The sequence below is a fragment of the Molothrus ater genome, chromosome Z, assembly GCF_012460135.2.
Source record: "Molothrus ater isolate BHLD 08-10-18 breed brown headed cowbird chromosome Z, BPBGC_Mater_1.1, whole genome shotgun sequence".
NCBI classification, from domain to species: domain Eukaryota; kingdom Metazoa; phylum Chordata; class Aves; order Passeriformes; family Icteridae; genus Molothrus; species Molothrus ater.
In genome coordinates, this window is record NC_050511.2 from 40,605,374 (window position 1) to 40,618,098 (window position 12,725).

Here is a 12,725-nt window from a genome sequence, read left to right on the forward strand (position 1 = left end):
TAGTTTGAACAAAGGGAAGAAAATCTCTGCAATAAAGGGTGGTGAGGCACTGTCACAGGTTGCCCAGAGAAGCTGTGGATAATCCATTCCTAGAAGTCCTGGATATGTTCAAGGTCAGGTTGGATAGGGTGGCTCTGAGCAACCTGCTCTAGTGAAAGATGCCCCTGTCCCATGACCTTTAAAGGTCCCTTCCGACCATTCTGTGATTTTGAGATTCTACTTCAAAAATCTGATCCATTGCAGGGATACTATAAGCAGTAATAAATTTGACAACTGCTACTTTTAACACTAATATACCTGTATTTTATTCCATATATCAAGTTTAAGACATTCTAAGCTGGGATCACGCAAAACTTACCCAACCGCAGTCCGGCCTGCAGCGAAAAAAGATTATCCAGCATAAAAGCCCAGGCTTGAATTACAAGAAATTCAAAGAAAAATTGAATTTTCTACGTCAGCCTCTTCAGAAAAAGCTATTAATTCTGTAGTAGTGTTCTACTACAGAATTATTCTCAGGGTTTTTTGTACTTACACTCTCCACTTCTCCACCCCAGTGGATAACATGTCAGGAACCCATGGAATTTCTAAGCAAAGCATGCTTTTCACCACTCTTGATAACACAAACACAACACAACACAACAGGAATTCAGGTACTGTCATCCAACACTAGGATAAACCCACTTCTGCTCTGAAGCAGCCAAGGCACAACAGTGAACTTGGAAAAACAGACACTTACTCATGATACCTAGAAAGCTTGGTATTTATATTGATTATGCATTAGGAAGCTTATTAACTTAAAAACCAACCTGCATAGTACAAAAGGTTTCTTATCCGTGCTCAACATGGAACAAGTTTCAAAATATATATTTTTAAAATTTGTTCAGTCAATACGCAAGCCTTTTAAAAAACTGTATAACTGTCTGTACCCTCATTACATTTATAAATACATGATTTACACAGTACCCCATCTGGAAAAATTAAAACTCCTTACAAATATCTACATATATTGTATACATATAAAACATTCATAGGAGTACTTCATCAAAGTTGAGTTTAATAGTCCATTTACACTGCAGCAAAATACATATAAATCTCTGTTTTCTTCATAAAATGTCTCTAAAAATTAGCACATTTGTTATAATTCATCACTCCTTTGAAGCATCTTTTAGAAAACAAAGATATGAATATATCCATGATATTCAGCAGTTAAGACAGTGATATGAAGGCTGAATATGACTAATAACCGAACACTAAGAAGCAGTTAAGGCAGCGGTGAAAGGAATTAATAGGAAAAATTTGTTTATATGGCAGATAAAGTGGCAAAATGCAGTACATACATATATATTTTGATGTAAAGTACTCTGGCACTCACTCAGAATTGTCTATTTCTGACACTGCTCATTTTAATATTAAAATATATTTTTTTATAAGCAAAATATTAATGGGACCTGGCTCTTCAGTGCCATCTGGATTTGTTTTAACTGCACACAACTGATGATTCCAGAATGTGGCTTTAAGGTTTCTTTATGACCTTCGTTTATGGCTAAGTACTATCCTGTGTGATCATACACATTCACAATTCTGCCATCTCATTTTCATCACTGCTTTCTGGTAACTACTGAAGTTCTTGCTAGTAAATAATACTTGAGAATTTCATTGATAACCACTATTTCAGGTACCAAAACTATATAGACATCAGTGCCTCCCATGCTATGAAGACTACATGTGGCATAGATGCAGACAAAAAGGCATAAGAAATGTAAAACAATCTATTATAGTGATGGCTGAAATTGTTCTGACTCAAACCTGTTTATTTTGCATTAACTTGCAATTTTGGGAACTAAACATTCAAACTTTTAAAAATCTGTCTCTGTATTCAGGTTTGAAGATTTAATATCATCTTCTTCTACCCAATATCAGAATTTGACACAGCATTTGCAGTCCAATACTGGGTAGAATCACACCAGCTTGTGACCTGCTGTTCTAAAAAACCACTCCTGCATGCATGGCATCAACCTCAAGTAGCATACAGCAAGTGACCCCCTGTCACAGCTGCCTTCTCCTCAAAGGCAGGATACTCTGTACCTCCCACCAAGCTTCCAGAGCCACAATTCAATGCATGAATTTGTTCCATCGCCCCCTCAGAATTTAGCCTTCATACAGTGCTATCCTGCAGCAATGGTTCAATGTCCTCTTCGTTACTTTGGTCTAGGTTGTTACTCTGACTACTGCTGATGCTGTTGCTGTGTTTTTTGGTACTGCTGGCTTTGTTCTCAGGAATAAATAAGGCAACTAGAAAAGCCAGGAGAACAATGCACGCTCCGATCAGGAAGGCGGGACCAGGAATGATCGCTCTCTACAGGAAAACAAGCATAATAAAGAATTCATTTTTTCAGACATTGACTTCTGCATTATGAACTACACCACCAAGGCAGGAGATCATGAGAAACATATTTATGGGGACTATAAAATTTTTGAAAACAGGTTCATATGTGCACTGTAAAGCGAATTTTCTACATCTAAAATCCCCACGAATTCCTCACCCGATCTCCACACTGATCAAAAAATGAAAAACACATAAAATTTTCAATTGAAAGTATGATTGCCTAGCTAATGAAACAGATGTTGACTTGATGCTTTTTTGTAATTTTTTTTTTGCTTTAGGCAACATGCTTGTAAAATCAACAAGACTCATCTGAACATTAATAGAATAAGATTTCAACATCCAGAAGTGCAAGTACTCAATAACCTTAGCTTCACTTTTCCATGGCTGAGATATCTAGAATCAAGTTAGCCAAATAAACAAGCATCCCAAAAAAATCAATATATGGGTGAGCAAAATAACAGTGAGACCATTCTCACTGCAGACACATGCTACTCATGTATGATGACTCAGTATTTGGAGTTATTGTCTCTTGCTTCCAAGCAGTTTATTTTAAAGTTCAAAAACAAAACTTACCCACATTTCATAGCCCCAACTAAAAACAAACACCAGAAAGGTTTTAACATAAATTTTAATCAGCCAGGTTTTTCTGGCAAACCTCTACAAAAGAAAAATGTAAGCAATCCAGATTTTTTTTAATCTTTAACAACTTTTCTGTATCTGTGTAAACTAAAACTAGATAAAACCAAAGGTGAAGCTTGTCAATCCTTTGTACTTTTATTCTACCAAATGAAATGTGGGAAGTTCTTCTCAAATAAAGTGGGAAAATATCTGAATATAAGTATACAGTAACCAGGCATTTCCCTTGCCTCAATTCTTGTTACAATCAGAGGCCTAAATTTTCAGCTGATGGTCTGTACATATAAAGAATATAAACATATCAAAAATATATTTTGATGATATTAAATCTTCAAGAGGGGCTACACACACAAATACTCAAAGAAGAAATGAACTTCCACAAATTAATACACCCTCATTTGCAGTATAACAGCTAATTCATCTGAGCAGCTTTTGAGTATTAACCACATAATTGTGGTTTCACTGAGAGGAGCAAAAATCTTTCAAAAGCTGCCCTTTGTCATTGCATTGCCAAGTGTTATTATTACTCTCCAACACAGCCTACAACTCCTCTGTTTGCTGTAAGGGTTTCCTGTGGATAATCATAATGATGCAACCTCACTCAAACTTTAGTTCCAGTAAATTTACATCAAAATAAGTTATCCGGTACTGTTACAATACCAAAACCAATGATGCTACTACTGTAAATCTAAGTATTTACTATCACATTTAAATTATCTTAATCTGAATTATTTTATAAAACTGAAAAGTGAGAATTAAGTCATTTAAGAACAAGAACATCTTGTTCTTAAACGACTTAATTCTCACTTTTCAGTTTTATTAAATAATTCAGATTTTAAATCAACCAAAAAGAGATTTCTGGCACAGTGAATTCTACACAGGAAACTCCACACCAAATTTTGAACTAACCTTAGCACTGGGATTCTGCTTTGTTTCAATTTCAGAAGTGTTATCAGGTAGCAATCCATTGAGTTCCACATGGAAGACAAAGAAAATAAAGCCATACAGTGCTGGTCCCAGGCCATTGCACAGTCCTCTTACTCCAGTTATTATTCCTTGGACAACACCTAATGAGGAAAAAAAAGGTAAGATTTTCTTCTTTTAAGCAAGGAAGAAATGCTCAGAGCCAAGAGCTCTGAGTGTATTCTAATAATTGTTCCAAAATAGAGCATATCATAATTATTTCTACATTCTAAGATGTAAGAAGTTTATTGAAGACAAATCTGTTGGATTAAAATAATCCTCTGCACACCATAGTTCTGTCATTATACTTGAAGATTACTGGAAGAATTATTATTTTTATTATTGGATAATACTTCATTATTATGATAAAGAAATTTATGTGCAGGTTTAACTTTTAATATTAGAGTTCTTCCACTCTCATGCAAAGCCTGCAATGAAGACAGCGAAGATAGCATTTAAATGTGGTTCCCATTCAATTTATTTTCAAGTGAAATTTAGAGTAATGCACCTAAGTGGTAAGAATTGTGATTGGGAAAATATGCACAAATTCTGACCACTATTTATTTAAATACCAAGTAACCTATTCAGGGCAGTAAATTAAGTATACAGCAGTAAATTCACAATACTTGACTGACTGCAATTTTATAATGGATTCTTTTTAAAGCTTGATTAATCAAACTGCTATAGGTACACTTCTGTTTCGACTTCATTAAGTAATTATGACAACTATGCAAAAAGTGTTTTAATGATATTAACTTCACATAATAAGAGTCTAAAGATGCTAATTTACAATATTAATAATCTGCTTCATTCTTAAGGCAGCAACGTGTAAATTGGGAGGAAAAGAAAACATGCAAAAAAAGTTTTTACTTCATAGGTTTATGATATGAAAGTTTAAAATCTTCATGCCACTAGGTGGCAAAACCTCAGTCTTGAAAGCTTTTGCTATTAACACCAGTTTCCTCTATGTAAAATCAAAGTTCAATGGCTCCTGTCAGCCTAACTAAACTAGTAATTTCCTGATGTAAACAGAAAACAAGTCTTTAAAAATCTTTAAAATGTCTCAAAAAAATGGGAGAGAGGGGAATAATTACAAAAACCCATGTAAAATACAATCTTTTGCATCTTTCAACAGAAATCCACCTCCTGGAACAGTATCTCCTTGGTACTTCTCAGATTACCTGCATTTACCTACTTCATGCTGTACAAAGCTAAAGTATAACTGATACTCAAAATTTATATGTAAGCATTTTTTTAAAGAGAATACTAAATTCAAGTTCAATTCGAGAACAATACAAAGTCTTTTTACCAGTGTTTTAATTTGTGATGACTTCTTATTTCACTTTAAAGGAGGAGTAATTTCTGACTGTACATTGCTTTTCACATCAAAACCAGTAAATTTTGTGTTTTCTCAGATTAACTGGTTACGTTGGCATCCTTTTCTATTCCTTGAAAATCTGAGGTATTGTATCAAATAGGGCCAACTTTTCTACAAAAAAAATAAAGCTTCTTTCCTACATTTATTTCAATCTGGTAAAATGTGTAATTAAAAAGGTAGCATTGTTACATTAATCCTCACTGTTTACTTAGAGAATACTGCATATAATAAAAGGAAGAGAAAAAAAGATAATGTTTTTGTTGCCTTCATAGTACTTTTACAGAAAGAAAGACAAGAAGTAGCTAATCAGAAATTATGTCTTTTACAATGTAAATATGATAAATTTGTGCATTTCCTTCCTCTCTACATAGACTAGCAGACTTCCACAGGTACTACCAAGTGAAAACACACAAAGATAACTTGAAAAGTACACCTAGGTAACTCTTCTGCTTTCTAGAGAAAAAAGCAGTCTGATGCATAAACAGCAATTTATCAAGTACTCACCTTGTTGATCTGCCTCTGCATTTTGTGAAACCAGAGCACTAATTGCTGGGAATGTAATGCTTGACATCGCTGCTACAGCTCCCGCTGCCCACATCATCCTGTGTTAAATACATAATTTGAATTAAAAATGAGACTGCCCTTATAATTACTCCCCACACTCCCACAAGAGCACCCCTATTTAACACTTCGTTCCCTTTCAAAATATACATATTGAAACAACTAAAGAACTGGAAATTATCTGGTTATCTTCCTGCTCCCTTCCCATATATTATTCTGAACTTGCTGGAAGAGAAGCACATTTGATTTGATTTTATCCTAGCAGAGAAAAAAACGGGAATGGGAGTGAAGTGGGCTTTCCTCTCCTAACATTGTACAAAGGAACAATTTCCCAGGGTGTCCCAGTGAGACAATCTCTAGCTTCTACAACTGACTAGGAAGTACTCTTGATAAATGACAAGCACTCCTCCCTCTCAGTAGGACACACTTAAAGAGTAAGATTTTCTAGCTTATGGTTCCAATTGTCTCTGCTTAAAGACAGAAGAAACTCTAGATAGTTTCCTACAGAAGAAACTGTAGATAGTTTCTGAGACTGATGATAGTAAGAGAATATATTACAAAAACAAGTATAGGTCCAATACCTAATGGGTAAAATAGATCTAGTGGAATTACTAGAGAGAACATGCTACTTATTAGCTTGTGAGTTTAAGAAAAAGTTTTAACCACTTTCATAGACTTATTACTCAGTGGAACAAAATGTTGCAAAGACTCCCTTTTCAAAAGGACTGTAAGTACCCAAAATTCTATCATTCCTACATATGCAAAATACAAACCAAATTTTGGTAGAGTAATGAAAATGGGAATACTTAATTCACAGAACATTCAAATATCCATGACAACAGAATTAGAAGTAAAATTTGTTAGGGAAAAAAAAAAGCCTTTCAGTTCCTTAACAAGTGTCCACGTAGCAAAACGTATGCTTACCAAGACTGAGATCCAAAACCATACCAAGCCAGCTGAAAGATCTGAAAGCCAAGACCAAGGAGAACTGTGTTTTTGTTCCCTATAGATCTCATCAAGATACTGAGAAACAAAGTCTGCAAGAGAAATTAGTTCAACCAAAAGTTGTTTTAAAAAGTCAGCCTTGCTAAAGTAATTTCTCCCATGCAAAGTAATTCAGAGGATCTTTTAAATGATGAGAAAATTCACACCACTTGTCCTTTTTCTCCTCCTGTATTAAGCCTGAAATACAGATAAGTAATTTCAACATTTAATGTACAGATATTCTTAACACTTAAAGGGTTACTACTTTGGTACATCCAGAAGCATATGTACTGCCTTCTCTATGTATATTAGATGACAGTGTCTATTTCAAATAAAAACAGGCTTTCATTTTCACCTCTACAAGCCTATTGTACTACGGAATAGAGCACTCCACAAAATAAAAGCTGTTACCAAGCAAAGACAATGCAGGCTGGACACAACTTGAATTCACCAGTATCTACAAATACTAGAGAAAAAAAGACTGCTAGCCCGGAAGAAAGTAAACTCCTTAGGTCAGCTGACTTATTTTGCAAATTTACATTTAAACTTACAGGTAAATCCTGCTGCTTTTTCACCTTCATCACATACACTGAAATTTGGCCAATTCCTAGGCACCATTAATTGCATTTTCTACTGACTCTTTACATAACTGATATGACCTTTTTTATTTGCACATGAAAGCTAATCCTAACCAAAGATTAGTATTTCCATTTTTTAGAAGTGTTACTGCTGAGGGGAAAGGAGATCCCAATTCAGACACAAGACACCCAGGGCAAGAAGCAGACACTTCCTAGTAAAGCAAAGTCCACATGGTCAACTTGATTCAGTTAACGGACCATGCTTTTCTTTAACAGGAGAAGCTCAGCAATGCTTCAGCAAAAATACAGAGAAAAGGAACCAGGACTGCAGAGCAGAATACACTTCCTCTCTTCTCTTCCTGATTGTATTGAGTCTGTCTGAGATGTAGTTAATTTTCCCACAGCAGCTCTCACTGGTCTGTGGGTAGCTGGAAAGGTGTTGTTAACACACCAGTGCTTTGGCTACTGCTGAGCAGTGCTGGCAGAGCATCAGCACTGTCTCTCAACATTCCCCCCACATCAGCAGACTGGGAATGGGTAAGATCCTGGGAGGGGACAAAACTTGGCCAGCTGACCCAAACTGACCAAAGGGATAACTCATCCCATATGGTATCAGCTCAGATACAAAAGCTAAGGAAAGGAGGAGGAATGGGGCATTTGTTATTTACGATGTTTACCTTTCAGGGCGACTGCTACGTGCGTGGAAGTCCTGCTTCCCAGCAAGCAGCTCAACACTGCTAGCTCATGGGAGGCAGAAAATAAATCTTTTTTTTCCCCCTGTTTGTACACACCTAAACTTTTGCTTTTGCTTTAATAAGCTGCCTTATCTCCTAAGAATTGTTTTTTACCTTAATTTTTCTTCCCTGTCTGTCTGGAAAGGGGAGTGCTGGAGCAGCTCGGTGGGCATTTGTCATCCAGCCAAGGACAACTGCTCACCCTAGCTTTCTTGTTTCTCATTTCTAGTTTGAATGCTACATAGAAAAAATACAGTAATTCTACCTTCATGTGTTCAGTTCTTTCTTACCCAACATGCCAACACAAATCAGTATTTATGAAGCAAAGATTATGTCAATAAGCCTAGATTACTTCAGTAAGGTGTACTCTTCAAAAAGCTCAAAAATCAAAAGATTTTCCTCATTTTAACAATGAAAATTATAAACCAGAAGGAAAGCCACTTAAATATTTTTAGAAAAATACTGGTCTGCATAAAGTATAACTGGCAGATGTGAGTACACACAATAGCCTCAGAACAAACCACAGCATAAAGATTAAAATAACTTCTTGAATTGCTAATGAAGGCCACAATTGACACCAGGAAAACTGGTAAACATTGATGAATGTGTTGTTTACATCAAAACACCTTTGTTCTGCTAAGAATGACAGCAAGGGTACAACATACTCTATATGCCATTCCTCCTCTTGTCATCAGAACAGGAAGACAAACTGTATCCATAAAGATACCAAAGATCACATAATAAAAACTCGGATTTACAAAAGACATAAAGATTTGTTGAAAAATCAGCTCACTGTTGCCAATTAAGAAATATGACAAGAAGATACCAAGGCCTCACAGCTCCTCAGCCTCCAAGCTGAGCCTAAGTAACCCTGGAAAGACTGCCTTTATGCAAGTTTGATAGAACAAACCAACTGAACAGGTGCAAGTAGCATGACTTTTATTTAAAATAAGGCACTTCCCTTTCAGAATGCTTTGCATTTAGTAACAAATTTCCTGTATTGTTTTAGTGATTTTAAGTCAGAGTTCCAATGAATTTACTGATCCAACTTTAGCAAATTTTATCTTTCTGATATCCAGATCCAGTATTACTAAGGAAAGCTTATACAAAGTAAGAAACTTACACAGACTGTATCACGAATACAACATTTAGTGAATGCAAGATACACTGACATATTAGAGCATGTAAAAAGTTTTAGATGAGCTTAAAAGAAGCACTAAGAAACAAAGCTTACCTGAGCTATTATGGACAGAATGCCCACCACAGCTATAAATGCCACAATGCTAGCAGATCCAAAGCCTATAACCTGTAGAGAAGCAGAAATTGTGTGAAACAAATGCCAAACACAATCCAGGACAATTACTAGCAGTGAATATCTTTTCAATGAAAACACTGAATCCCTGCTTATACTCTAGATTTGTACAGTATCCATTCAGGAAGTGTCCACTTTCAAGAATAATCCCTAACTTGACTCTTTGCCAAGCAAAGTATAAAGGAAAAAAAAAAAACCTCCTTAAAAAAAGGAGACAGAAGAAGTCATGGATCTGGAAAGTGAAGTTCTCTATCCCTCCCTCAAACACAACAGGTCTTTGACAGGCAAGATCCCACTTCAAGACAGACTCAGAAACTGCTGTACTGAATGAGAACAAAGGCCTGCTTAAGGTAAACACGTGCTTAAAATATTGCAGGGTTTATGCATCAGGAGTCAAGTGTTACTCAGTTTTTGGCTTAGCGAATCACCCTGCTTTTAATTTTAAAGTTTTACTTTGTCAGAAAGCAGGCCTCTAAGCAAAGCCTATAACAACACAGAGGTCATAAGGAATATTTATTTAAACATCCTTAGTAAGATGTGAAGAGACCAATATTTACCTGTCTCAAGTACAGAAAGAAACTAGAATACTGGCCAGCCTCAGGCAGATATGAGAATAACACTGTAATGCAGATTGGGAGAACTGTAGGGTCTTTTCTAACCTTCTTTAGAGACTGTAAAACAAAAGAACAAGGCAGGTATTAAAACATTGTACAAAGTCTATGAAAGCATGAAGAAAGAAGGTAGATTCCCTTTTTTTGCATGTATATACATCAAAACAATTACACATGGACACTGTTAAGCTGAACCTTAAGTCACAAATAATCTCTTTATATACAGTTTGGGGATCTCAATTCTTAAGTAAAGTTTCCATCAAGATTTTTGAAGCTACTGTTCCAAGTACTGTACCAAGTCAAAACTATTCCCCAAAAACAGCATTACATAATTGTAATACCTAATGTCTTCTAATGGACCTCCATAATAATTATTTGTTTTGAAAGATACTAGCAAAAAATATACACTTCTTACACTTGTTCACCAATTATATTAATTACTTTAAGGAACAAATAAATTGTGGAAAACAAATTCTGTAACTGCAGTCTTTCAAGCATGCCATTCATCTCTCAATATTCACAACCACTTCCCAGCAGGACAGATCTTGAGAAGAAAAATCACTTCTTCCTTTCTTAAGATACTAAGGTGTAATGAAAACATAAAGTAACTGAGTACATGTGAGTGAGTGAAGTTACTACAAAGACTGGATGTTTTAGCCCTTCCTATATATACCTATAAAAAGATCAGGCTTTATAGATCCAATCTCTATTAGAAATAAATCATACATAACCAAAAGTGGAAATCAAGAGTGCAGAGAGATACTGCCAAAAGTACAGTCATAAAGTGAGTATGTAAAACCTTAAAATATTGGGGCATAAGAATTCAGCATTTCTGTTTGCAATAAAATAGAGCACCTAAGTTAGAAAGTTACTAAGTTAAAGTATTGTACCTTTGGATTTCACACCAAACATTATTTTCAAATCTAGAATTATTTCATCCACAAAGTTTGGTTTGATTTTGTTTTTTAAATGTAGTTAGATCTTTATGGGCAAGAGCAGAGAATGGAGACTATGGTATACCCAACAGTCAAGCTACCAGTAAGGCTGAAGACTTCTCAAGCTTACAAACTGCAACTAATAATTATTACTTATCAATCACCAAATATTTAATAACAACTTATTGAAGTGCATCTTACTGCAAAAGGATCTGCCTGTTCCCATGATATAGAAGATCCCCATGAAGCAGGTCTTATTTTTTCCGGCAGAGATTCTGGTACAGCTAGCAGGATGAAAAAGATGTCCATGATAGCTACCAACGTGGCCACCAGTACAACCAGACTATCCCCGTAGCTGGCAGACAGGTATGCTCCAATGGCAGGACTAGTCACCAAACTTGCTGCAAAGGTGGCAGATACCTATGCACAACAGTTTACAAACGCATCAAAGTGGTTATTCTCCCATTACAGAAAAAGGCTGTAACTTGCTCACCACCCCTCCCTAGAAGTGTCATTTAAAAAACACCCCAGTAAAAATTCAAGTAAAAAACCCAAACCAAACAAAAAAGTAAATAAACCACATACTATTTACAACAATAACTATGGGTCTCAAATACAGTTTCTACTGCCTTCTCAACAGCACACCATACTAGACAGGATTTACACTCCAAGATCAGGTTTGGCTCAAAGGAAAATGGCTCTTACATTCAAATAGACTAAAATCTTTATTTTGTTTTCTAATTATGAATTTGAAGTGATTTCACTGAAAAAGTTGTCAGTACATTTAAATGCCTGCCTAAAAAAAGTTTAAAAGCTAAGGACGTCTATCAATAGACCTCCAAAACTTAAAGTAATATAGATATTAGGAAAGCAAACTAAGCAGGAATTATATTACCTCTGAATGGACTAGTTTGTACTAACCAAGCAAGTTATTTTCCTCATCTTTTGATCATGAAGAAGGATCATGTCTAAGTTATTAAAAATACTGTTTTATGCATTTTTATCCTTACTCTTACCATTCTAACATTAGAAAAGGCCATTTTATACCAAAAAGAAGTCATATGAAGTAGATATGCAACTTAGAAGTGATGGAGAACTATGCTAAATTATATTACTCGCATTGTCTTTAACATTTAATGTTCTGTTTGCAAAACTTAAAGACATTCTTTCTTACACATGCCCTGTATGCAAGTTGTCAAATATTAATTCTGCTCCCATGAGCACGCAGCACTCCGTTCACTGTGTGAACACTAATCCAGTGTCTTGAGCCATAGTACACTTCTTTATCAAACTCTTTAATCAGGAAACAATCTGTACATCAAAACACAAGTTCAATATGAAGGTCATAATCTGACCTTTTTCCCCAAATTGAGCATATCTTACCAGTCCGTAGGCTGTAGTTCTTTCATGTTCTTCTGTTACATCAGCTACATAGGCAAATATTACAGAAAAGGTAACAGAAAATATTCCACATACTGAAATCAAAGCGAAGTACCACCTAATAATTTAAAAGCAACAATTAGAAAATTTGAACTAAGATTTCTTGCTTTTTATCTTACTAATAAGCAAGTTTGTGTTTAAGCCTAAGAGGAGGGTTCCTTGAGAACTAACACAGAACTTTACTGGAGATGAACGAATGACTGTACA

The 12,725-nt window shown here is 35.4% G+C and overlaps 1 protein-coding gene across 2 annotated transcripts in view; it reads right to left on the reverse strand.

The window, feature by feature from the left end:
* Positions 1-742: 742 nt before the first annotated feature.
* The window catches only part of MFSD14B (major facilitator superfamily domain containing 14B), a 30,408-nt gene continuing 18,425 nt past the window's right edge, over positions 743-12,725 (reverse strand). Inside the window, exons 5-12 of one of the 2 annotated variants that reach the window (XM_036403623.2) lie at positions 12,462-12,576; positions 11,280-11,498; positions 10,090-10,203; positions 9,455-9,526; positions 6,849-6,889; positions 5,868-5,965; positions 3,932-4,089; positions 743-2,356 (exon numbers count right to left, since the gene is read on the reverse strand). In XM_036403623.2, the coding sequence (XP_036259516.1) occupies positions 2,156-2,356; positions 3,932-4,089; positions 5,868-5,965; positions 6,849-6,889; positions 9,455-9,526; positions 10,090-10,203; positions 11,280-11,498; positions 12,462-12,576 (1,018 nt within the window). In that variant the 3' untranslated portion in view covers positions 743-2,155. Of the gene's footprint in view, positions 2,357-3,931; positions 4,090-5,867; positions 5,966-6,848; positions 6,962-9,454; positions 9,527-10,089; positions 10,204-11,279; positions 11,499-12,461; positions 12,577-12,725 lie in introns of both variants that reach the window. The other variant, XM_036403622.2, reaches the window with a different exon arrangement.